Source organism: Geotrypetes seraphini, chromosome 2, assembly GCF_902459505.1.
Source record: "Geotrypetes seraphini chromosome 2, aGeoSer1.1, whole genome shotgun sequence".
NCBI classification, from domain to species: Eukaryota; Metazoa; Chordata; class Amphibia; order Gymnophiona; family Dermophiidae; genus Geotrypetes; species Geotrypetes seraphini.
The window spans coordinates 417,950,328-417,976,168 of NC_047085.1; the positions used below are offsets into that span (position 1 = coordinate 417,950,328).

Genomic DNA, 25,841 nt, shown 5'->3' on the forward strand with positions numbered 1-25,841 from the left:
GCTTAGTATAAAGAAAGTTTAAAGAAACATAGTATAAAGAGGGAACACCATAGTAAGAGTTAGAGGAGGAATATAGAGGGAAGAAAGTGTTATTGGAGAAGACCGACCTCTTGGCCCACCATCGTCTTTTATAACCTCAACAGAGCTAGTTGAATGGCTCTGAGCTCCAACCGGTTGATTGACCACTGTCATTGAGAGGGTGTCCAACACCCTGAATAGGACAATTACAATGAGCTCCCCAGCCCCAAAGGCTGTCATAACCACAATCCAGGAGGAACGTCCCTTCGGGGTGATTACAGGAGAAGCAACCAGGCCATGCTTGCTCAGCTTTCAGAGTCCAAGGTAGACGGGTCTGCAAGGCATTCCTGTGTGGAGCACAGCAAGCAAGAAAAGCATGTTATAGAGGATGAATGACTGCCCTCGCCGAAGGAATCACATCCAGCGTGGCAATTATTGATCCCAGAACCTGAAGAGACTCCCATGCTGAATAAGTCAGCTGTTCCAGATGGGAAATCTGAGCACAGTGTCTGCCTGCGGGCTTCTGGTAGAGAAAAGGGCCCGCTGCCAGATCAAAAGAAAGTCCCAGGTAGCCGAGTGATTGCGTGGGTGTCAGATGGTTCATTTTTGTCCCGTCCCCCCTTTTTTTTTTTAAGCTGATAATCCAACCCAGGTCTTTCAGCACCTGGAGCACCCACTCCAGCATGTGGCGTACCTTGGTCAAAAAAGGAGCTCTGATCAGCCAGTCGTCCAAATAAGAGTACACCTGGAGACCCATCTGGTGCAGGTAAACCAATGCCACTACCATTACCTTAGTGAAGGTCAGGGGCGCTAAAGCCAGCCCACAGAGCAGGGCTGAGAACTGATAACACTGTCCAAAACATGCAACCGCAAAACTGCGGTGGACCAGAAAAATGGGATGTATAAGCATGTCTCTGTATGGTACAGAGAGGCAAGAAACTGTCCTGGAGTCACTGCTGCAATAACCGAACACAGGGTCTCCATTCGGAATCATGGAATCTTGAGAGCCACAGTCACGTGCTGAAGATCCAGAATAGGCTTCCACTCTTCAGAGCTGTTCTTTGGCATGAGAAAGTATATGGAGTAGCTGCCTGAGCCCAAGAGGTAAGGCGGTACGGGCTCCATAGCTTGAATATCCAGCAAGCGCTGAACAGTAGCCGGAATCCTGAGTGCTTTGTCCGGGCAATCTGAGCAGAGCCCACTAACCAATCTGTCAGAGGTTGAGCAAATTCCAGTTTGTAACCTGACCAAATAAATTCCAAGACCCACTGGTAGGATGTAACATGCATCCAGACAGGCAGAAATGTTGAGACGGCACACAATCTGCAGTGGGGCATCCCTCAACCTGGCGCCATTGTGCCTATGCATCAGGAGGCACAGCACTGGAGTCGGGAGGTTAGGAATGTCTGTAGCCATCATACCATCATTGGTAGCCCTGAGCAAACACCTGCGACATGTCACTTGCACACGGTTGGAAGTAGAGAATGACAAAAGGACAAATTTATCCATGTCCCCGCAGGAACTCAATGTCCCCATCCTGTCCCCATGAGTTTTGTCGCTGTCCCATTCCTGTAAGCTCTGCCTTAACCACACAAGCCTCGGACAATTATGATTTTAAAGTGTTTGAGGCATGTGCAGATGAGAACAGAGCTTGCAGGAATGAGGCAGGGACAGGAAAAGAACTCGCAGGGACGGAACGGGAAAAAATCTATCCTTGTGTCATTCTCCGGGAGGTCGCACTGTGCGGACTACAAACTTATCCATGGTGGAAAGGGGAAGTGGAGAGGACTCAGAAGGGTAAGTTCTAACTTTCGCCTTTCTTTTACCCATCAAATTCAGTCTTTCGAGCACTCTGGCTCGAAGAAAAAGTTGCAAAACAGAGCCCAACACAACGTTGAGGCTAGCGAGACGCCATCTTGAATCAGCTCTCCCACAAAACCTTCTAATGATTTATCATTTTTTAATATGTCGATTTTGTCCCATCTACAATTATTTATTTTTTTCAATTTTCTATACTGTTCTTCCAAGTGAGCTCAGAATGGTTTACATGAATTTATTCAGGTACTCAAGCATTTTTCCTACGAGCTGACAATCTATATAATGTACCTGGGCAATGGAGGGATTAAGTGACTTACCCAGGGTCACAAGGAGCAGCTTAGGTTTGAACCCACAACCTCAGGGTGCTGGCTGTACCTTTAACCACTGCACCACTCTCCCCTCAGCTAAAGGTAAGTTGTATTATAGAAAGGCATTAGTGTAATATCTATGCTATCTGAATGTTCTGATTTGTGCTTATTAGATGCTGCATAAGTGTTATGTTTCCCTTTTGGTATGCATTATATCTCTCATTTGAATTTTAGTGCTGCTAATAAGTATATCTTTTAAACTGTTTCACTGTAGTTCAATTTACTGGGATTTTGAGCTGGGATTCTAACTTTACCTCATTCATTGTGTCTATGTATATATTTAGTCCTTTTACTACTCTTATGCTGTTAACAAAATTGTAAGTTTTATGTTGAGTAAAACCCGCTGTACACCAGCTTGGGTGAATCTCTTCATAAAAGTGGTTAATAAATCCCAAATATAAATTCAACAATCATAATGTGCACACATACATCAAAAAAAAAATACATGTTGCAGGTCACTGTAGTTGCTTTTTGCTGAATCCCCAGAAGCTTCTTTCCTAGGCAATTCCTAGGCTTGTCTAATGACCTGGCTGCCCTGCAGTTATATTCATGACTCTAAAGTCTAGAACAGGGGTGCCCAATACGTCGATCGCGATCGACCAGTCGATCGGGAAGGCAACGCCAGTCGATCGCGGAGCCCATCCCGGGTTCTGTGATAGACTCGTGTTGCCGTTCCAATCGGCCGGCCGATCAGCCTTCCTCTCCTCAAGGTTCCCCACCGGAACCTCCCCAAGGTTCCCCACGCACACTCATTCTTGCTGCGCCCTTCCTGCCCGACTGCCAGAACCCATCTTCCGATTGGGGGATGATGTCACTTTCTTCGGGAGAAGGCGGGAAAGAGGTCTAGGGAAGTCACGACCTTTGAGAGCTGAGCGCCGGCTGCCCCTGGCGGAATTGACAAGCCAGACTGGAGAAAGGCGGTCGGGAGCAGGAGGTGCTCTGCCCAAAAATGCCGGAGCTGCTGCTGCTGCTCTAACGTCTTGAGCCTGAAAATGGGAAGTTAAGTGTCGTGCTAAAAAGAGACTGGAATGGCTCTCATGGAAGACTGGCTTTTTTTCTTTTCCTCGGCCCTGGGGATCCAGAGATTTGGGCCTGGAGAAGCCTCACGCTGACCAGCATTCCTCTCCCCGACATCAATTCTTACATTGAAGAGGAATTTCTGGGCCAGCCAATCGCTGCCTGGCTGGCCCGGAACTTCCTCTCCGACATCAGAATTGAAGGGGAGCAGAATGCTGGTCAGTGCAAGGCTTCTGCATGCAGAGCTTGGGGGGCGGTGGCTTGGAGGCCTGTTCCCCGGTGGCGACGGCAAACCTAGTGGCTTGGGGGAGGGCAGGGAGAAAGAAACAAAGGGGGCAGGGAGACAGAAAGAAAGCGGGCATGGAGATGGAGAGAAAGAAAGAACAGGAGGCAGGGAGAAAGAAAGAAAAAGTTGGGGGAGAGAATGAGGTATGGAAGAGAGAAAGCATATAGGAGGCTGAAAGAAGGAGTGGGCTGAAATAAGAAGATGTCAGAAGAAGAAAGTGCAACCAGAGACTCATGAAATCACCAAACAAAAGTAGGAAAAATGATTTTATTTTCAATTTAGTGATCAAAATGTGTCTGTTTTGAGAATTTATATCTGCTGTCTATATTTTGCACTATGGCTCCCTTTTACTAAACCGCAATAGCGGTTTTTAGCGCAGGGAGCCTATGAGCGTTGAGAGCAGTGTGGGGCATTCAGCGCAACTCCCTGCGCTAAAAACTGCTATGTGGTTTAGTAAAAAGGGAGGGGTTATATTTGTCTATTTTTGTATGGTTGTTATTGAGATGACATTGCATAGAGTCATCTGCCTTGACCTCTTTGAAAAAAAACTGGAATATGAATGATAATTAACATTTTCTCTGCCTTTCAGTGTGCTTTGTGGGTTTTTTTAAAAAAAATTTATTGTTGGTAGATCATTTTGACTTGGTCATTTTAAAAGTAGCTCGCAAGCCCAAAAAGTGTGGGCACCCCTGGTCTAGAACTTTAATCTCACTTTAATTGAAGGTCACAGTCTAGATCACAATCCAAAACCCCAGCATTCATCCAAAGATCTAGGGAGAATATGCATGATGGAGAGAATGGAGTGAAAATGTCGAGCAAAGTATGTTCAGACTACTATAAACTGGCAACCTATGAACAGGGTATAAACAATTACAGCCAACCTTATCCCTTGAAGTGACTGAATCTTAAGCACTAATTCCCGGATTCTCTATATATGGTGATCAAAACCGTGCATGCAAATTTGAGTCCATACCTAATTTGTGTATGCAATTTGTAATGAGCCAATTCGTGCCAATAATTAGGCACTAACAATTACTGAAGTTCATTGACAATAATTTGGATTAGTGTGCATCTCGCTAAGCATTATTCTATAAAGATGCAGGCAACAGAAAAGAGGGCATTCACTAAAGACGCACACAGTATTATATAATTTGAGAGATAAGAACATAAGAACATAAGAACATAAGCGTTGCCTCTGCCGGGTCAGACCATGGGTCCATCGTGCCCGGCAGTCCGCTCCCGCGGCGGCCCCCCAGGTCCATGACCTGAAAGTGTTCCCTACCTAACTTAAAATACCCATACCCTGTTCACTCAATGTCCTGTAAGGTAAATCTCTATCTGTACCCTGTTATCCCTTTCGCTTCCAGGAAGTCATCCAGTCCCTTTTTGAACCCCAGAATTGTACTCTGTCCTATCACCTCTCCGGGAAGCGCGTTCCAGGTGTCCACCACCCTCTGAGTGAAGAAGAACCTCCTTGCATTTGTTATGAATCTGTCTCCTCTCAGTTTTTCTGAATGACCTCTTGTTTTAGTTGTCCCTGCTAGTCTAAAAAATCTGTCCCTCTCCACCTTCTCTATGCCTTTCATGATTTTATAGGTTTCTATCATGTCCCCTCTCAGTCTCCGCTTCTCCAGGGTAAAGAGCCCCAGCCTGTCCAACCGTTCGGCATATGAAAGGTTCTCCATACCCTTTATCATCCTCGTTGCCCTCCTCTGGACCCTCTCGAGTATTGCCATGTCCTTCTTGAGGTATGGTGACCAGTATTGGACGCAGTATTCCAGATGTGGGCGCACCATTGCTCGATACAGTGGCAGGATAACTTCTTTTGTTCTGGTAGTGATACCTTTTTTGATAATGCCCAGCATTCTGTTCGCTTTTTTAGAGGCCGCTGCACATTGTGCCGCCTGCTTCATTGTGTTATCCACCAATACCCCCAGATCTTTTTCTTGGCTTCCTTCCCCGAGTACCCTCCCTCCCATCGTATAGCTGTACATGTAGTTCCCCTTCCCTATGTGCAAGACCTTACATTTCTCCACATTGAAGCTCATCTGCCATTTTTTTGCCCACTCACTCAGTTTGTTCAGGTCGCTCTGCAGTTCTTTGCATTCTTCAACAGTTCCGGCCCTGCTGGAGAGTTTTGTGTCATCCGCGAATTTGATAACTTCGCACTTTGTCCCCGTTTCTAGATCATTAATAAATATATTGAACAGCAATGGTCCCAGCACTGACCCTTGCTGGGACCATTGCTGTTCAATATATTTATTAATGATCCGAACCTAATTTACGCATGAAGATTGACAGCAGATTTCAGTCATTGTATTCTCATGCCAACAGTTGGGAATGGATCCCTAGTCTATAAATGATGCTCAACTCGGAGTGCCATTTGTAGAATAGCAATCTGTGCATAATTTTTCAGTGCCCACATCTGGGTGTCATTTACTTAATCTACTCCTAATTGTACATTATAATCCACTAAGCACCTCTGAGAAAGTACTGCAAGAGTACTGAGAGGAAGAAGAAAAATTCTGAATTGGATTCAAGCAAATCTGATTTTGGACATCTCTACACATTTGCCAGTATTGTTTTTCAGTACACCTACCTCAATCCAAGATCTGAAGCATTGTTTCATGGAGTTGTTAACCTCTGGATGCCATAGAAAATCCTATAAAGAAAAATGAATGTTAAGTTTTCATGGGAAATGTAAAAGATCAAAAATGAAGCTTCAGATTAAAAACAGAACAGATTCTGAAATACTATTTATTGTTTTATCCTACCTCCCAGCAACCAAGCTGCTTAGAATGGCTACAATCATCACAAATAAAATTTATAATCAATAAAAGCATAAATCCATTTAAACCCCCTTATCCTCTCCATATCCCCTAAAAGCATGGGTATAATGTGGAGAGGGGAGATAAGGAGGGATAATAGCCTCCCCAAATGCTGCAGGGAATAGGAATTGGGTACCTCTGTCTTGCTTCTGCTGCCATGGTGGCATCCCGCTTTTAGTTATTTATTTAGCTTTCTATGCCGTTTTCCCCAAATAACCCAAAATGGGTTACAGGTTAAATTATAATTTACAGTTACAGTAAACAGGTTACGGATTTGTCAGATTCAGTACAAGTTTTATGATACAAGTTTTAATCCTAACTTGACACATACTAGGGATCTAATACCAATATACTTAATATACAGTTTACAGGTTAAATTTGCCATAGTTACAGTGCAAAATTTTTTTAATACAAGTTTTTATCGTAATTTGACACATACCGGGATCTAGTACCAATGTACATTCCTTTGTAATCCTTTGGTCATGGGCAGGGGAGTTAGGTGAAGAGGTATGTTTTTATTGCTTTCTTAAAGTTAAGGAGTCCTTCAAGGTATCTGGTCTGCAGGGGCAGTCAATTCTAGTGGCTCGGTATGAAGTGGGAGTAGGAAAGTCATTTGGCGGTTTGCAGTTGAAGGGCACGACCAGAGGGCATTTTGAAGCATATTTAATCCTGTGAGCAAAGGAACCTGTTTGGCATGTATGGAAAGAGCTTGGTCATCATGTAATCTGATATCATATTGTGCAAAGATTTGAACACTAGCATCAAGCCCTTGAAGACACGTTTGGTTACGAGCAGCCAGTGAGCAACTAATTGAGTTTGGTTTTTAGAAGTCTGATTGCTGTGTTTTGTACATGCTGGAGACGTTGTACATTCTTTGCTGTGAGACCATTGAATAGCACATTGCAGTAATCCATGAAGAGTGTAATAAGGCATAGAGTAGTTGGGTAAAGTCAGACTCTGAAAAATCTTTTTCAGAGTTGTCGCAGGTAGTAAAATGAGAAAAATATCACCAGAGAGATATGGTTGGAGAGCGACAGGTTGGAGACAAGGAGTATTTCTAAGCTACGTACTTGATCTTTTGCAGTTATGGTAGTCAAGTCCCAGTGCAGCGAGGGAAGAACGTGGTTGCAGTGTTCTTTGTGGATCCAAAGGAGTTCTATTTTGGAGGCGTTTAGTTGCAATTTGTTCACAGTCATCTAGTTTTTGATTTCCGAGAGGCTGTTTAGGAGTTTTGTGATTTGGGTATCCTGTTTTTCTCCCACCGTTAGGTATAGTTGGATATCATCTGCGAAAGAGTGACTCTGTATTTGGTGTTTGTTGGCTAGGTCCAGGACAGGTCTAATGTAGAGATTGAATAAAAGGGGGGATAGTAGAGCCGTTTTTGATCGGTTTTGGGTTTGATAGCTGATCGCTGAGTAGTACGCTTTGGGATCTACTGTTTAGGAAGGAGGTGAACCATCTTAACACAGTGTCTTGGATTCTAATTTCAGAAAGCCATGCAACGAGGTCAATAGTGTCGAACACCGCGCAAAGATCCAGCAGCCCCAAAAGGATACCATCACTCTTACCCATGAGATTCCAGCAGTCGTAAATAGTTTCAGTACTGTAGAATTTCTAATCTAATCTAAGATAATCAGGGATTTATGAGTTGTGCTATGGCTACATAGGTTCAAAGCGACTTACAAAAACAGAATCCCAATTTCCTGAATCCCAATTGGAAGGTGGATTGGGCTCCTTGTTTGTCAATGAAGGAGTGCAATTGGTTTAACACTGTTTTTCCTTTCCTTCTCCCCTGATCTCCCCCATAGTACAATCTCCTTTCAAAGCTGCTACTCTGTGATAGCTCCTAGTACTAGTAACTAGTAAAACTAGTAAAAACTAACTAACTAGTAAAAACGAACTTGTTTAACCGATTTGTAACCTAAGTACTCTTAAAGCCTTATCTCTTTATTCTGCTTACATGTATTCGACGACTTTACATTGTGACTACTTCCCTGATTGTCCAGTTCTTATTGTAAACCGCCTCGAACTATTATGGCTTTAGCGATATATAAGAATAAAATTATTATTATTATTATTATTCATGTAGTTAGGCTATGGAGGCAAGGAGAACAGTACTAAGGAGCCTCAGTCTTCCAGCACCTGTGCTTAGATAGGCTCTTCCAACAGCCTTAAATTTTCTCTTAGTACTGTCATTCTTGCCTGACCAAATGAAGGAACTGTCAATGGGAAAAGGGAGAAAGAGAAAAAAAGTGAAGATACTGGAGTAAAAAAATAGAGAGGGGGAGGAGATAGCAAAGAGAGCTAGAGATGTTGGACCACAAAATGGAGGGGGAGAGGAAAAAGATAAAGATTCTGGACTGGAAGGGGAGGGGAAAGGAGAGATACATTGAGATGTTAGATTGGTTGGGGGAAGGGGAAGGTAGAGCAAGGTAGAGATGCTGAGCCACAAAGAAGGGAGGTTGAAAAGGAGATGAATATGCTAGCCTGGTGTGGAGGAAGGGATAAAATGAGAGCAGACTGGGAGGGAGGGAGAGAGAGAGAGAGAGTGATTGAGTGGAGGGGGAAGTGTATTCCAGGAGGGAAAGATTGACAGGAGGAAAGGGAGTGAGACAAGAAAGTGCTCAGTAGATGGAAAGTGAAAAAAGGAGAGTGAGATAAAGAAGCAAGGGCATAAGGAAAAGAAGGGTAAATATTAGAATAAGAAAAGGTGGAAAGAAGAGAGTTGCAAAAATGCAAGAGGAAATTGAGGGTGAGGAAGGGGCAGAACTGGAGAGAGAGAAAAGGAAGCAGTGGAAGAAAAAGTAAGAGAAACAGGTGGGACAGGGTGAGTGAATGGGGATGAAGAATATATGTAGGCAGATGAGGAGCAAAGGATGTGTGAAGAGCAGTACAAGAGAGAAGAGAATGGAAGAGTATAAGGTTAAGGAAAAGAGAAAAAGAAGGAAACAAAAAATGTATAAAACAAAAGAAAGAACTGGATGGAAAAATCTAACGGAAATGTTGAGAAAATGAGTAACACAAAAGAAAGGAAAACTTAGAAATTAGAAGGCAGAGGAAAGTGGTAAAAGATAAAATGAATTAAAGAGAAAAGGCTATAAAAATGAAATATAGTTTAAAAAAAAAACAACAAAACAATGGAAGATAATAAGAATAAGAAATAGAGGGCTCCTTTTACGAATCCGCGTTAGCGGTTTAACGCTCATAATAGCGCGCACTAATTTGCCGGCCGTGCTAGCCGCTACCGCCTCCTCCTGAACAGGTGGTAGTTTTTCGGCTAACCAGGGGTTAGTTCGCGCTAAAAAGGTGCATGAGATAAAGCCGCTAACGCGGCTTCGTAAAAGGAGCTCTTAAAGGTTTGAAAATATTTTATTGTATTACCCTAATGCAGCTACAATTGAACATGTGGGGAAGGTTGAAATGGTGGTAACTGCCCTGGGAAAAAGAGTAGAAAATTGATAGTGTGTATGTGTGGAAGGGGAGTGAGAAGAGAAAGTTAACTGATGCCAGTTTGGGGGGAAAGAGAAAAATCTCAACCCCTCCCAACCTGAGATCCACAACTCTTGCCTCCCATCAACAAAAACGATGAGAAAAAACAAACCTCCATCCCTCGTCTACTCCCAAATATACACTTCCTAAACCCACTCTTCCTTTACTTTCTTCAACATCCTTCAACCCATAATCAGCCCCCATACCTCATAGTTCCCTAGTCCCTACTCCCCTTACCAAACTAATCTCATCCTAAAAAAGCTATGTTTTTATTTTTCATAATTGACATAATTCTAATTTACCCTTATTTCCAGAGGTAAGTTGTTCCACAATTCAGGCCCTGTTACAGAAAATGCATGCCTTCTCAATGTCAACTTATGCAATATTAGCATTTCTACATTAGCCAGCAATTTGGAGACTTTAAATTGCTATGTTTATCCCATATAACCTGTTTGTGCAAATTCAGAAGCTACAGCACAACATTCCTATCTCCTTGAAACAGCATACCTAGCATGCCACTGGCATCTCCATCTCTACTTTACTCCACAGGATCATCTGTCTCTCAAGCATATAGGACAGAGCTAACCTAATTTAATCAGGATTTCCTAATCGCACTTTTCCAGTACAGGTTCAAGATGATTTACAGGTTAAGAGGTCCATGCAGCATCATGGGGAAAAGGTTATATCACATCATAGAGGAAGGTTACACTCTTACAATAGGGGAAAATGTTGCAACACATTAGAGGAAAGTTACATTGGTGGAAGAGGGGAAGTAATTACATCATGTTGAGGAGGACTGCTACATTGCCATGGATAGAGGGCAGAGTTACTGAGCTGCGATGAATTTATCAAATAGCTACATTTTCAGTCTTTTCCTGAAGGTCCTGAGGTAGTTCAGTTCTGATGTTATAGACCAGGGGTAGGGAACTTCGGTCCTCGAGAGCCGTATTCCAGTTGGGTTTTCAGAATTTCCCCAATGAATATGCATTGAAAGCAGTGCATGCAAATAGATCTCACGCATATTCATTGGGGAAATCCTGAAAACCTGACTGGAATACGTCTCTCGAGGACCGGAGTTCCCCACCCCTGTTATAGATGTTGGAAGGGTGTTCCAGGCTCTTGTAATGACATACGTGAAAAGGGTGTTGAATGTTTGCTGTAATGTATGTAACATATTTAGCACAGTTACTTACCGTAACAGGTGTTATCCAGGGACAGCAGGCAGATATTCTTGACTGATGGGTGACGGCACCGACGGAGCCCCGGTACGGACAATTCTAGAGTGATCTCACTCTAAGAACTTTAGAAAGTTCTAGCTCGGCCGCACCGCGCACGCGCGAGTGCCTTCCCGCCCGACAGAGGCGCGCGGTCCCTCAGTTAGTATAAGCCAGCTAAGAAGCCAACCCGGGGAGGTGGGTGGGACGCAAGAATATCTGCCTGCTGTCCCTGGATAACACCTGTTACGGTAAGTAACTGTGCTTTATCCCAGGACAAGCAGGCAGCATATTCTTGACTGATGGGTGACCTCCAAGCTAACAAAAAGAGGGATGGAGGGAAGGTTGGCCATTAGGAAAACAAATTTTGTAAAACAGATTGGCCGAAGTGACCATCCCTTCTGGAGAATGCATCCAGACAATAATGAGATGTAAAAGTGTGAACTGAGGACCAAGTAGCAGCCTTGCAGATTTCCTCAATAGGAGTGGAACGGAGGAAAGCTACAGATGCTGCCATTGCTCTGACTTTATGGGCTGTGACGGAACCTTCCAGTGTCAGTCCGGTCTGAGCATAACAGAATGAAATGCACGCTGCTAGCCAATTAGACAACGTACGTTTAGAAACGGGGCGTCCCAAATTATTCGGATCAAAGGACAGAAAAAGTTGGGGAACTGATCTGTGGGGTTTCGTACGCTCCAGATAGTAAGCAAGAGCCCTTTTACAATCCAAAGTATGCAGAGCTTGTTCCCCAGAATGAGAATGAGGTTTTGGAAAGAAAACAGGTAGAACAATGGATTGGTTGAGATGAAATTCAGAAACAACCTTAGGGAGAAACTTTGGATGTGTACGCAGAACTACCTTGTCATGGTGAAAAACCGTAAAAGGTGGATCTGCAACCAGTGCATGAAGCTCACTGACTCTCCTGGCAGAGGTAAGAGCAATAAGGAAAAGTACCTTCCAAGTGAGAAACTTGAAAGGAGAGGTAGCCAAAGGTTCAAATGGAGGCTTCATTAAAGCGGAAAGAACCACATTGAGATCCCAGATAACCGGAGGGGCTTTAAGAGGTGGTTTCACATTGAAAAGCCCACGCATGAACCTGGACACCAAGGGATGAGCTGAAAGAAGTTTTCCATGGACTGGCTCATGAAAAGCTGCAATGGCACTGAGGTGGACTCTGATGGAAGAGGACTTAAGGCCAGAGTCAGACAAAGAAAGTAAATAATCCAACAACGTCTCCACTGCTAGGGAAGTGGGATCAAGATGATGAAGAAGACACCAGGAAGAAAATCTCGTCCACTTTTGATGGTAACATTGTAGAGTGGCTGGTTTCCTGGAGGCATCCAGAATGGAACGAACGGGCTGAGACAAAAGAGTATCAGTCGAAGTCAGCCCGAGAGATACCAAGCTGTCAGGTGTAGAGACTGGAGGTTGGGATGTAGAAGGGTTTCCTGCTGTTGCGTAAGCAGAGATGGAAACAGAGGAAGAAGAAAGGGTTCCCTGGAACTGAGTTGAAGTAGAAGGGAGAACCAATGTTGCCTGGGCCACCTCGGAGCAATCAGAATCATGGTGGCTCGTTCCCTCTGGAGCTTGAACAAGGTTCTCAACATGAGAGGCAGAGGAGGGAAGGCATACAGGAATAGATCCGACCAGTCGAGGAGAAAAGCATCCGCTGCCAGACGGTGCGGAGAGTAAAGTCTGGAGCAGAATAGGGGCAGCTGATGATTGTGAGGAGCTGCAAAGAGGTCTATCTGAGGAGTGCCCCATTGAGTGAAGATAGACTGCAGAGTTACAGGATCGAGTGTCCACTCGTGAGGTTGGAGAATTCTGCTGAGTTTGTCCGCTAAAGAATTCTGTGCCCCCTGAATGTATATAGCTTTCAGGAAGAGATGGTGATCTATGGCCCAAGTCCAGATCTTTTGGGCTTCCTGGCATAAAAGGCGAGAGCCTGTCCCACCCTGTTTGTTGATGTAGTACATCGCAACCTGATTGTCTGTGCACAACAGAAGGACCTGAGGAAAGAGAAGATGTTGGAAGGCCTTGAGGGCGTAAAACATCGCTCTGAGTTCCAGGAAATTGATTTGATGCTTCTTTTCCTGGGCTGTCCAAAGACCTTGAGTCTGGAACTCGTTCAAGTGAGCTCCCCATGCATACAGAGAGGCGTCGGTGGTGATGACTAGTTGATGAGGAGGTTGATGGAACAGAAGACCTCTGGATAGATTTGAGGATACCAACCACCATTGAAGAGACCGACGAAGAGATGATGTCACAGATATGTGTCGTGAGCAAGGATCCGTCACTTGGGACCACTGAGTAGCAAGGGTCCATTGAGGAGTGCGCAGGTGAAGACGTGCGTGAGGTGTGACATGAACTGTGGATGCCATGTGCCCCAAAAGTACCATCATGTGTCTGGCTGAGATGGAAGGTAGTGAAAGCACCTGCTGACATAGAGACTGAAGGGTCTGAAGACGATTGGATGGTAGGAAAGCTCTCATTAGGAGTGTATCCAGGATCGCTCCAATGAATTGAAGTCTTTGAGTGGGGATGAGATGAGATTTGGGTAGATTGATCTCGAACCCCAGAATTCGTAGAAACTGGATGGTTTGGTTGGTGGCCAGGAGAACTGCTTGAGCGGATGTGGCTTTGATCAACCAGTCGTCCAGGTAAGGAAATACATGAAGGTGGTGAGAGCGTAGAAATGCCGCTACCACAATGAGACATTTGGTGAATACCCTTGGAGAAGAGGCTAGACCGAAGGGTAGCACCTTGTATTGGTAATGACAATGATTGATCATGAATCGGAGATATGGTCTTGAGGTTACATTGATCGGTATGTGAGTGTAAGCCTCTTTGAGATCGAGGGAGCATAGCCAGTCGTTTTGATTCAGAAGAGGATAAAGGATGGCTAAAGAAAGCATTTTGAATTTTTCCTTTACCAGATGTTTGTTGAGATCGCGAAGATCTAAAATAGGTCTGAGATCTCCTGTTTTTTTGGGGACTAGGAAATAACGGGAGTAGAATCCCTGCCCTTTTTGATCTAGAGGAACCTCCTCTATAGCGTTCAGAAGGAGTAGGGATTGGACTTCCTGAATAAGGAGGGCAGATTGATGACTGTGCAAAGCAGACTCTTTTGGCAGGCTTTGAGGTGGAAGAGTCTGAAAGTTGAGAGAGTAGCCGTGGCGGATGATGTTGAGGACCCATTGGTCCGAAGTGATTACTTCCCACCGGCTGAGGAACAGAGAAAGTCGACCTCCTATAGGCTGAGGCAGGAGAGCAGGAATAGGGATACTGGCTATACTGTGGAGAATGAAGTCAAAAGGGCTGTGACTTCTGCTGAGGAGGTTGTTTCACAGATTGTTGCTGCTGCTGCTGTCTGGGAGGCTGACGTTGTTGTTGCCTCTGACGCCTGGGTTGCTGAGCAGTGGCAGGTAATGGACGAGCTGTGAAGCGGCGTTGGTAGGCCGACTGCTGTCTATATGGTTTTGGTGGAGGAGGCTTCTTTTTATTTTTAAGCAGGGTATCCCAGCGCGTCTCATGAGCAGAGAGCTTTTGTGTGGTTGAGTCCATGGAATCCCCAAAGAGCTCATCCCCTAGGCACGGGGCGTTGGCTAACCGATCTTGATGGTTAACATCAAGCTCGGATACCCGAAGCCAGGCCAAACGGCGCATAGCCACCGACATTGCTGTCGCTCTGGATGTAAGTTCAAAGGTGTCATATATGGATCTAACCATAAACTTACGTAGTTGGAAAAGAGACGACAAGCAGGTATGAAATGATTGATGCTTTCGTGAAGGAAGATACTTCTCGAAAGAAGCCATGGTGGTAAGGAGATGCTTTAAATAAAAAGAGAAATGAAAAGCATAATTACTAGCCCTATTTGCTAACATAGCATTTTGGTAGAGCCTCTTACCAAATTTATCCATGGCCCTTCCTTCTCTGCCAGGAGGGACAGATGCATATACACTGGCTCCTGAAGTCTTTTTAAGGGTGGATTCGACAAATAAGGATTCGTGTGGAAGTTGAGGTTTGTCGAATCCAGGAATGGGAATTACTTTATATAGAGAATCCAGTTTACGTGGGGCCCCTGGGACAGTTAAAGGAGTCTCTAAATTCTTATAGAAAGTTTCCCTCAAGATGTCATGAAGGGGAAGTTTCAAAAATTCCTTTGGAGGCTGGTCAAAATCAAGAGCATCCAAAAAAGCTTTAGACTTTTTGGATTCAGCCTCCAAAGGAATGGACAAGGATTCACACATCTCTTTCAAAAAACAGGAGAAAGAGGAAGTGACCTGTTTGGAGGATGGGTCAGGGACAGCCGAATCCTCCTCCTCTGAGGAACATTCGCCTTCAGAAAGAAAGGGTTCCTCTGAGTCTCCCCACAGATCAGGGTCCCTGACATGGGAAGAATGGTCCCGAGACTCAGGTGTCGACGTTTGTAAGTGTCGGGTCTTGCGCACCGACTTACCCGACCTCATCGATACCGAGTCAGGAGATGTTATCGGTCGCACCGGTGCCGAAGTCTGTACCGATTGATGGTGAGCTCTCGGCTCCGGTGCAAGGACTGGCATCGATACCGATGAGGTTAGGTGATGCGGCACCGAAACAGTGGAAGCGGGTAACACGGGTTCCACAATCGGTATCGATACGGGTTGTTCCACAACCGGTACCGATAGCTCGGTGCGGGCCGGCACCGGAAGGTTCGGTGTCATGATAGCAGGAAGGAGCCGTTCTAATTGCTCCTTAAGCTGCGCCTGAAGGATGGCCGTAATGCGGTCATCAAGGGATGGCACCGGTACCGCTTTTTTCTTCTGCGGTACCTGCGGTGCCGCTCGACGCCCCGGAGATGAGGAGCCCGATGTCGAGGGACTCACCTCTATAGGGGCGGAGCGCTTCCGCTGGCGTCTTACAGGCGGCAGGATTGGACTCACTGCACTCGAGGCCGGGAGACGTTCCAGCGGGGAAGGCTTCTTAGCCGGCTTACCTGACTGTTGAGACGCCGGTGTGGAATCACGCGGCGTCGAAGACGAGGGTGCCGACTGAATCGGTGCCGAAGCCGGAGTCGAAGGAACGGGGTCGGACATCTCGGCACCGAACAGTAATCGCTGCTGTATTTGGCGATTTTTTAAAGTCCGTTTTTTTAGAGTAGCACAGCGGGTGCAAGTAGAGGCCTGATGCTCAGGACCCAAACACTGTAAGCACCAGTTGTGTGGGTCCGTGAGAGATATAGGCCTAGCACACCGCTGGCACTTTTTAAAACCCGGTTGAGGGGGCATGAAAGGAAAAACGGCTTCCGCCAAATCGAAGGCCGAGGCTTCGATGGTGGCAGAAGGCCCCGCCGGGGAAAATCAAATTAAGAAAAAGAAAAGAAAAATTTTTTTTTTTTTTTTTTTACAAAAAAGAAAAAAGAAACCAAATAAGGCCAATTAGCCAAAAGTTTACGCGAGCGGGAAGGCAATAGAAAAAAAGTTTCAACAGCCGTTGAAAAAACGCGTCTTCTTAGCTCCGCGGAAACTAAGAAACTGAGGGACCGCGCGCCTCTGTCGGGCGGGAAGGCACTCGCGCGTGCGCGGTGCGGCCGAGCTAGAACTTTCTAAAGTTCTTAGAGTGAGATCACTCTAGAATTGTCCGTACCGGGGCTCCGTCGGTGCCGTCACCCATCAGTCAAGAATATGCTGCCTGCTTGTCCTGGGATAACTATTTTTACCTTGCAGTTCTTCACTCACCCTCAGTTCTTCATTTACCTCCTCATTACTATACAATTAATACTACAAAATACAAAAAGCTATTCACATAATTTATACAAATTATTGCACCATTTTATTCTTAAATATTAATTCTAAAATGTCATATAAATCATCTAAATCATATCGCATTTTATACATCTATCACATACCCAGTGCCCACCTGTTCATCCAACTCATTAAAAAAATCCTTGTGCAATTTCCATTAAATATTCACCCATATAACCATAAGTTAGCAGTATCCAATATGCCTTGCACTTGATGTTTCTTTGTTACGTCTATTCATCAATCAATTTGATTTTCATGTGTCAGATTGTCCTTTAGCATTCAGGAAAGATATTGATAAGTCCTACTGGGAATTGTATATTGGTTTTCATTACTAGACAGAGACATCAGTTAGGTAATGAACCAGTGGTTGTACACAAGGAGTACAGAAAGGACTACCAGGTGAAACTGAAAGAAGCCAAGAGAGAGATATGTCTCACGAAAGCACAAGCAAAAGAGCAAATGTCTAGAAAAAAGGGAGACAAAATTTTTTCAGATATATTAGTGAAAGGAAGAAGATGAAAAATAGAATTGCAAAACTAAGGGCTCCTTTTACTAAGCTGCGCTAATGGTTTTAGCATGCACTAGACGCTAACGCCTCCATTGAGCTGGCGTTAGTTTTTCCGCGTAGCGCAGGAAAAAGCAAACATGTTAAACAAATACTTCTGTTTTGTGTTCACAGAAGAAGATCCAGGAGAAGGACTGAGATTGTCTGCCAAAGTTACACATGAGAATGCCATTCACGGAAGAAAGTGTTTATGAACAACTTGAATAATTAAAAGTAGACAAAGCAATTGGACCAGAAGGGATCCATCCCAGGATATTGAGGGAGCTCAGAGAGGTTCTGGAGGGTCCTATTAAAAATTTGTTCAACAAATCTTTGGAGACAAGGAGTGGTTCCTGGGGACTGAAGAAGAGCAGATGTGGTCCCTATTCACAAAAGTGGTTGCAGAGATGAAGCGGGAAACTACAGACCAGGAAACCTCACTTTGGTTATTGGAAAAATAATGGAAGTGTTGCTGAAAGAAAGAATAGTGAAATATCTAGAATCTAATGGGTTACAGGATACGAGGCAACATTGATTTCAAAAAGGTAAATCGTGCCAAACAAATTTGATTGAATTTTTTGATTGGGTGACCAGAGAATTGGATCAAGGGCATATGCTAGATGTAATTTACTTAGATATCAGCAAAGCCTTTGAGCCTCATAGAAGGCTCTTGAACAAGCTTGATGGGCTGAAGTTAGGACCCAAAGTGGTGAACTGGATTAGAAACTGGTTGACAGACAGACGCCTGAGGGTGGTGGTTAATGGAAGATGAGTAGTGGAGTCCATCAGGGATCGGTGCTGGAGCCAAACCTGTTCAGTATGTTTGTGAGTGACATTGCCAAAGGGTTAGAAGGAAAGTTTTTTCTTTTTTGTGAATAATACCTAGATTTGTAACAGAGTAGACACCAAGGAGTGAAAAAAGGATCTGCAAAAGTTAGAGGAATGGGTAATATCTGGCAACTAAAATTCAACACAAAGAAGAGCAGAGTAACGCATTTGGGAATTAGAAATTGTAAGGAACCATATGTGCTGGGAGGTGAGAGGCTGATATGCACGGATGGGGAGAGGGATCTTGGGGTGATAGTGTCTGAAGACTAAAGGCAAAGAAACAGTGTGACAAAGCGGTGACTTGCCAGAAGGATGTTAGACTGTATAGAGAGAGACATAACCAATAGAAGAAAGAAGGTGTTGATGCCCCTATACAGGTCTATGGCCCTATACATTATGAGACCACACTGTGTTCAATTTTGGAGATTGAATCTGGCAAAGAACATAACTGGTCCAGAGGAAGGTGACGAAAACGGTAGGAATATGTATACCCTAGAGCTGTGTATCTCAAACTGTGTGCTGAGGCACACTGAAATCCTGAGATTTCAAATGTGCTGCAGCACACTGAGGAGGAAGAGAGGCGCCTGCCAGCTGCTTCCCTATGTAGTACAGTGCCAGCACTGCTCAATTGCTCCATATGTGACCTAGCTAGAAGAAAAAGTGCCGGTTAGTTGAAAAATACAGTAATTTACAGCAAATTTAAAGGGAAAGCAATGCTGTAGACCGGCACTAGCTCAGGATTTTTTTCAGAAAAGACTCCACTGGCTCTCAAAGCAGTATGCCTTGCTTGAATTAGGCAAGGCTTACTGCTGAGGTACCTTTAAAAAAAAATGTTCGGGAGGTGGAAGAAAGGGGGGGAGGGACCCAGCACGAGACCTGTTGGGTTTGACACCCCTGAGGTTGGACAGACCCCCAAACAGGGCCCACCCAAGCTCAATCTGGCACAAAAATGGGGACCAGGGTCCCTAAACAAATTCCAACAGCCCTACCAAAGGAGATGGGTACAGCTCCTCACACCTGCTGAGACTGAAAGGAATAGGAAAAGGAACCTATTATGTACTATTCCACAGTTCTGTTTTAGTCTCCATTTGCTGGTCATGATGAGATATATACCTGCTTGTAAGATACCAATACCGGTCTGGAGAGTTGCTAAAGAATTGGTGGTAACAAATTCACCTCTGGAAATCTTCTGGCTACTGATCAGGATCTGACCAAGAACTCCGAACCCTGATAATCCATGTAGCGCAATGGGGTGAGAAAATTTGCAGCTGGCTCACTGATACCCAGAGGGTTCTTACACAGGGGCCCCACAGTCAGTGCTCAAGCCTCTGATAAATCAGCAGACGAACAAGCTCCCAGGGGAATGGACTCCAATCCTTCAATTGACCACAAAGCAGGCTGGTTCTGCAGGTACTCCAAGAGACTGGCCTGTGAGCCTTGGTCTGCATACTTTCCCCAGCGGAGTAAGCCCAAGAAGAGGACCTCCAAGCACCAAAGCCACACAGGAAAAAAGAACTGATGGCCAAAAATACCAAAAAAATAATAAAAAGAAAGCAGAGCACAGCAGAACACACCTTCTCAGTTCAGTTGCAGTAGGAAAACCTAAAGAAGGAGCAATTTTCTACTGGTGAAGGGAAGGAGTTGAGAGATTTGAGTGACACCCTTCTGCAAAGTTCATGACTAAAGGAGGACGAAAGCTTCAGTACAGAATACTATGTCTTCGCAACAGAACTGCACTTATTTGCTTAGGAGAGGCATAAACTTCCAGTTTGAAAGATTAGTAAATAAAACATATATTTCACATAAACCACAAATATAATCTGCTCAACAATAGCTTCCTAATAGCAAAACAGAAGTGCACAAATACTTACCACTCTCACCAAAGCCACTTTGTCTTCAAACGGAATGTTTTCATGCTGTCAACGTAAGAGCAAGCACACACAATCACAAACTTTCCATACCATATTTGCCTTGGCTATAATTTTACAATCATGACATGAACTTCAAAGGCAAAGGGAGACTAGAGCCAAGATAAGATTTGTAGTAATTTATCAATTCAGATCAGAGTTAGCTCTATGCTACTGCTAGCAGACAGGTCACCAGATCCTGGACAAGCTTAATGAGTGCTTTAAACGTAATATCTTTAAACATATATCTTACCTGCAAATTTTCTTTCCTTTAGCCACAGCAGATGAATCCAGAGACTAGTGGGTCATGCCCATCAAATACCAGCAGGTGGAGATTGAGTGCACTGAATTGACTGTCCTATTAGATGGAAAGCCTGCTGGCCAATTAGTATGCTCTTGCCAAAGCAGAAGGAACTGGATACCCAAGGGGAAAAAAATTTATTTCCCATATAGGTCAACTTGAACATATAACTAACCACCAACATATAACTAACAACCAACTATGAACTCCGACAGTGCGGAATACTACGAAACCTCTAGTGAGAAAAAACAAGTGCTGAATTACCTTAAAGGGTAGGTCTCTGGATTCATCTGCTGTGGCTAAAGGAAATTAGCAGGTAAGATATAATATTTCCTTCCTTAGAAGGGGGGACACAGCAGGCTGGCTCCACAGGTTCATTAAAGTTTCTCTGTGAAGCAGGGTTCATAGACAGTAACGCGGAAGACAAAGGCGCGTGCCGACAACTGAGCGCAGGACGGAAGCGCGCGCCGAAGAAAAAGACTGTTTTTAGGGGCTGCAACGGGGGGTTTTGTTGGGGAGCTCCACCCACTTTACTTAATTCAGATCGCGGCGGCGTTGTGGGGGGTTTGGGGGGTTGTAATCCCCCACATTTTAGTGAAAACGTAACTTTTTCCCTAAAAATAGGGAAAAAGTTAAGTTTTCAGTAAAATGTGGGGGGTTACAACCCCCAAACCCCCCACAACGCCCCCACAACGCGGCGCAATCTGTATAAAGTAAAGTGGGGGGTTCCCCCCAAACCCCCCATTGTAGCCCCTAAAAACTGTCTTTTTCTTCGGCGCGCGCCTCCGCACTGCGCTCAGTTGTCTGCTCGCGCCTTTGTCCCGGCGCGCTTTTGACCTGACACCGTGAAGCAGCAGTCCAGCTCCGTGGGACTGCGCCCTTTCCTCTGGAAGAGGACCTCTGAAAGGGGTCTCAAGGCACTTGAGTTATCAAAAAAAAAAAAAATTACTCTTAAGCAACCAAAATAAGAAAAAGATGCACGGATTGCTTGCAGAAACTGAAACTGCAGGAGGTTCTAGCTCTCTCTCTGTAGTAGGAGGAGGAGATGCTCAGAAAAATGTTTGGATTTCTGCAATGCTCAGATTGCGGGAAGGAATTAAACACCTAGAGCAGGGGTGCCCACACTTTTTGGGCTTGCAAGCTACTTTTAAAATGATCAAGTCAAAATGATCTACCAACAATAAAATTTAAAAAAACACAAAGCACACTGTACGCAGAGAAAATGTTAATTATCATTTATATTCCGCGGGTTTTCAAAGAGGTCAAGGCAGATGACTTTATGCAATGTCACCTCAGTAACAACTATACAAGAATAGACAAATATACCCCCTCCCATTTTACTAAACTGCGATAGCGGTTTTTAGCGCAGGGAGCAGCGCTGAATACCCTGCGCTGCTCTTGATGCTCATAGGCTCCCTGCGCTAAAAACCACTATTGCGGTTTAGTAAAAGGGGGCCTAGTGCAAAATATAGACAGAAGATATAAATTCTCAAAATGGACACATTTTGATCACTAAATTGAAAATAAAATCATTTTCCTACCTTTGTTGTCTAGTGATTTCATGAGTCTCTTGTTGCACTGACTGTGCATCCAATATTTCTTCCCTTCTTTCAGCTTGCTGTATGCTTCCAGACCTCATTCCCTCCGCCAACTTTTTCTTCCTCTCTCCCCTGCCCCCTCCCTTTCTTTCTGTCTTGTCTTTCTCTCTCCATGCCCCCTATTTTTCTGTCTTCCTGTCCCCCCTTTCTTTCTTCCTTCTTTCTGTCTCCCTGCCTGTTCCCAAGCCACTGCTGCCGCCATTGGGGAACAGGCCTCCAAACCAACATCACTGACATCAGGGAACAGGCCTCCAAACCACCACAGCCCCAAGCTCTCCCTGCTTCCCCACACAGAAGCGTCAGGCCGACCAGATTTCCTCTCCCTGACGTCATTTCCTATGCTCCCTCCATGCTCTGCATCTTATCTCTCCCCATATACAGCTTCTTCTTTCTCTTCCTTACCTCATGTATCCCCTATCCCAGGTACAGGCTTTCTCCTACTATCTCTCCTGCCATCCTGCACCCTGCCCACCTACTTTGGAGGAGTATCTGTCCCTCTTGTACCCTTCCCCTTGTGGTCTTGCATTTCTCTCTCCATTAGTCCAACACCTCTCCTCTGCTCTTCCTCTCCCTCTGCACAGGCCTTCTTCCTGCTGCAAAGGCACTCTTCCTCCTCCTCCCTCTGCACAGGCCTGCCTCCTACCGTGAAGGCACTCTTACTCCCCGCCGCAAAGGCATGCTCCCCCCGCAAAGGCCCGCTCCCCCCCACCGAGAAGGCACTCTTCCTCCTCCTCCCCACCGAAGGCCTGCTCCCCTCGCAAAGGCCTCCCCCCCCCCCCCCCGCCGAAGGCACTCTTCCTCCTCCTCCCGCCACGAAGGCCTGCTTCCCCCTCAAGCCTGCATGTTCCCCCAGTTTCTCCACACTTACTTTAAGCAGCTAATACAGCAGCCTGCAAGATCATTGGTGCTATAGCGATCCCTGCAGCTGCCCATCGTCCTCAGCAGCACGTTCTCTCTGCCACGATCCTGCCCCTGACGTCAGAGCAGGGGCAGAACCGTAGCAGAGAGAACATGCCGCTAAAGACAACAGGCAGCTGCAGGGATCACTATAACACCAGCGATCCTGCAGGCTGCCATATTAGCCTTAAGGTAAGAGCGGGGAAGATGCAAGCCTTTCTGATTGACTCTCCCCCCTCAAGCAGGAGCAGCAGCGGACGGCCAGCAAGTAGCAGCATTGCCGCTCCTGCTTTAGGAAGGCACGGGGGAAGGGTTGGTCATCGAATCGGGAGGCCAATTTTTTTTTTTTTTTTTAATTGAATCGATTCACCTGATTCGAATCAGTGAATCGGGCAGCACTAGTCTAGGCACATTTGCCTGTTTCAACCTGCCCTTTCTCTCCCCATTCCTTATTAAAAAAAAATGTCAGTCTAGACACATTTGCCTGTTTCAGCCAGCCCTTCTTTCTCTCCCCATTCCTTATTCAAAAAAAATGTCAATCTAGACACATTTGCCTGTTTCAGCCAGCTCTTCTTTCTTTCCCCATTCCTTATTCAAAAAAAATAAGTAAAAATGCTATACTTCCCTTTAGAGAAAATAGTACGCTCCAGTCTTGCTACTGGAGCCACTCTGTCACTACAGTTGCAAGTGTTTATTCTCTGGCTCATTCCCTGTAGGGACAGAAATGCCACTTGAGCACATTATGTTACTATAGCCTTTAGAAACTAATTTGACTGCTCTTCTGTATAATACACTCTGGGGCTCATTTTCAAAAAAACATAGATGTCCAAAAGACGGAATAAACTGGCACTTGGATGTCTTACTAGTCAAGATGTCCAAGTGGACATTTTCAAAACTGATTTTAGACAGCTTTCTGGTGTTTTGTCTCTAGTACATCTAAATCTTAAGGGGGCATGTTAGAGGCATATTTTGGGTGGGATTAGGGTGGGCTTAGCACTTGGATATTTTACGGCAATAAACATTTACAAAACATCCAGGGCACAATTTGGAAATTAAGGGCTAGAACTATTTTTAAAATGAATAAGGGCCAAAATGGTACCCAAACTGGCCATATGACCACTGGAGAGATAAAAATATGGTTCCCAAACACATCCCCAATGGTCACTGACCCCCTCCCACCCACCCCAAATAACTGCATGAAACTGTGACAGCTGCAGATACTATAGCCAGGCCTAGCACAGCTGCAAGCAGTTCTCTGGAGTAGCCTGGTGGGCAGTGCAGTGGACTCCAGAGAAGAGGACCCAGGCCCATAAGACACCTTAACAAAAGGAAAGTGTGAGCCCACCAAAACCCACTGTTTTGCCATATAGGTGACACCTGCAGGCATAAGGGCTATTGGGGTGGTAAAAAGGAGGGTCCAGTAGGTTTTGGGGGAGTTTGAAAGGGCTCACCATATAATGTACGGGGGTTATAGTGAGATGTGTACCTGGCACCCTTAATGTGAAGTTCACAGCAGTGCCCTCTAGGGTGCCTCATTGTTCTGCTGGCATGTCTGTGTGGCCAGTCCATTAAAAATACCGGCCCCTCCTACATGCATATGGCTTGTTTGGACGTTTATAATTTGATTGGTTCTTCGTTAATGGCCAAAAAAAAAATTAGATGTCTAGCTAGACAAAACGTCTAGTTGGGCCATTTTCAAAAAAATTAAAAAAAAAGATAGATATCTTTTGGGTTCGAAAATAGATATTTTCTACACCTGATATCTGGACATTTTTCTCAAAACATTCAAAGTCGGACTTAGACATCCTATTGAAAATGCCCCTCTACATTTTACTAAATAATAAAATATGAAAAAAATACAAAAGAAAATAAAATTTTCAGAGAGGCAATGAGAGATCAGAATGTCTCTATTGTTATGAAAATTACAGTGGCTATCTGTGGCATTTAGGTTTCTGTTTGAAGTCATTTGGTTTAGAGTGTATTATTTAGGAGTCAAATACCTTATCTAGCTGATAGGCACACTTTTGATTATGCCCCTCCAAGTCTAAGGGCTCCTTTTACTAAGGTGCGCTAGCGTTTTTAGCATTTGCAGCATATTATCGCACGCTAATCCCGCGCTACGCGGCTAGAACTAACGCCAGCTCAATGCTGGCATTAGCGTCTAGCACGCACGGCATTGTAGCGCGTGCTATTCCGTGCGTTAATGCCCTAACGCAGCTTAGTGAAAGGAGCCCTAAGTCTGAGGTTGGACGTTTTGTTCATAACGTCCACAAACCCAATAGGAAAAATGTCCATTTTTAAAGCTGCCAAATTTCTATCTTATTTTTGAAAATGAGCCAGGTATAAGTTTTGGTCCTTAGGACGTTTACCTTTTTTTCCCATTTTCAAAAATAAAAACGCCCATGTGAAAAACACAAGTTTTCTAGACGTACCCACCAACTACCTTGTCTGATCGCAGCAGAAGGAATCCCCATCAGCTGAGACAGTTTTAGGGATTCTTGGCGGCTCAGCTGATGGAGATTCCCCTTGCTAGGATCAGTTGAGCCGCAGAGCCCTACACCCCTCCCCCTGAAATCTCTGACTTCCCCGGACATCCCCCTATCATCTCCGCCCCCTCCCTCACAACATTCCTGGGCCCCCTCCCACATCCCCGGATCCTTAAATACCTTCAGTTGTGGAGAAAGGGAGAGATGTCGGGGATTCCAGGGAGAGCGGTGTAGGGCTCCGTGGCTCAGTTGATCCTGGCAAGGGGAATCCCCATCAGCTGAGCCATCAGGAATCTCTGAAACTGGCTCAGCTGATGGGGATTCCTTTGCCAAGATCAGCTGATGGGAAGCCTATCAAATTTTTTTTTTTGGGGGGGTGTTGCTCTTTGAGTGGTGAGAGGAAGTAGTGACCACAGGGGAAGTAAGGGGGGGGGGTCATGCCTTAAATCTTCCAGTG

General features: G+C 45.0%; 1 protein-coding gene across 1 annotated transcript in view; it reads right to left on the reverse strand.

The window, feature by feature from the left end:
• Positions 1 to 25,841, reverse strand: part of CASD1 (CAS1 domain containing 1) — a 239,267-nt gene that overhangs the window by 179,559 nt on the left and 33,867 nt on the right. Inside the window, exons 4-5 of the mRNA XM_033931105.1 lie at positions 20,067 to 20,111; positions 6,107 to 6,169 (exon numbers count right to left, since the gene is read on the reverse strand). Coding sequence (XP_033786996.1) covers positions 6,107 to 6,169; positions 20,067 to 20,111 — 108 coding nt within the window. The remainder of the gene's footprint in view (positions 1 to 6,106; positions 6,170 to 20,066; positions 20,112 to 25,841) is intronic.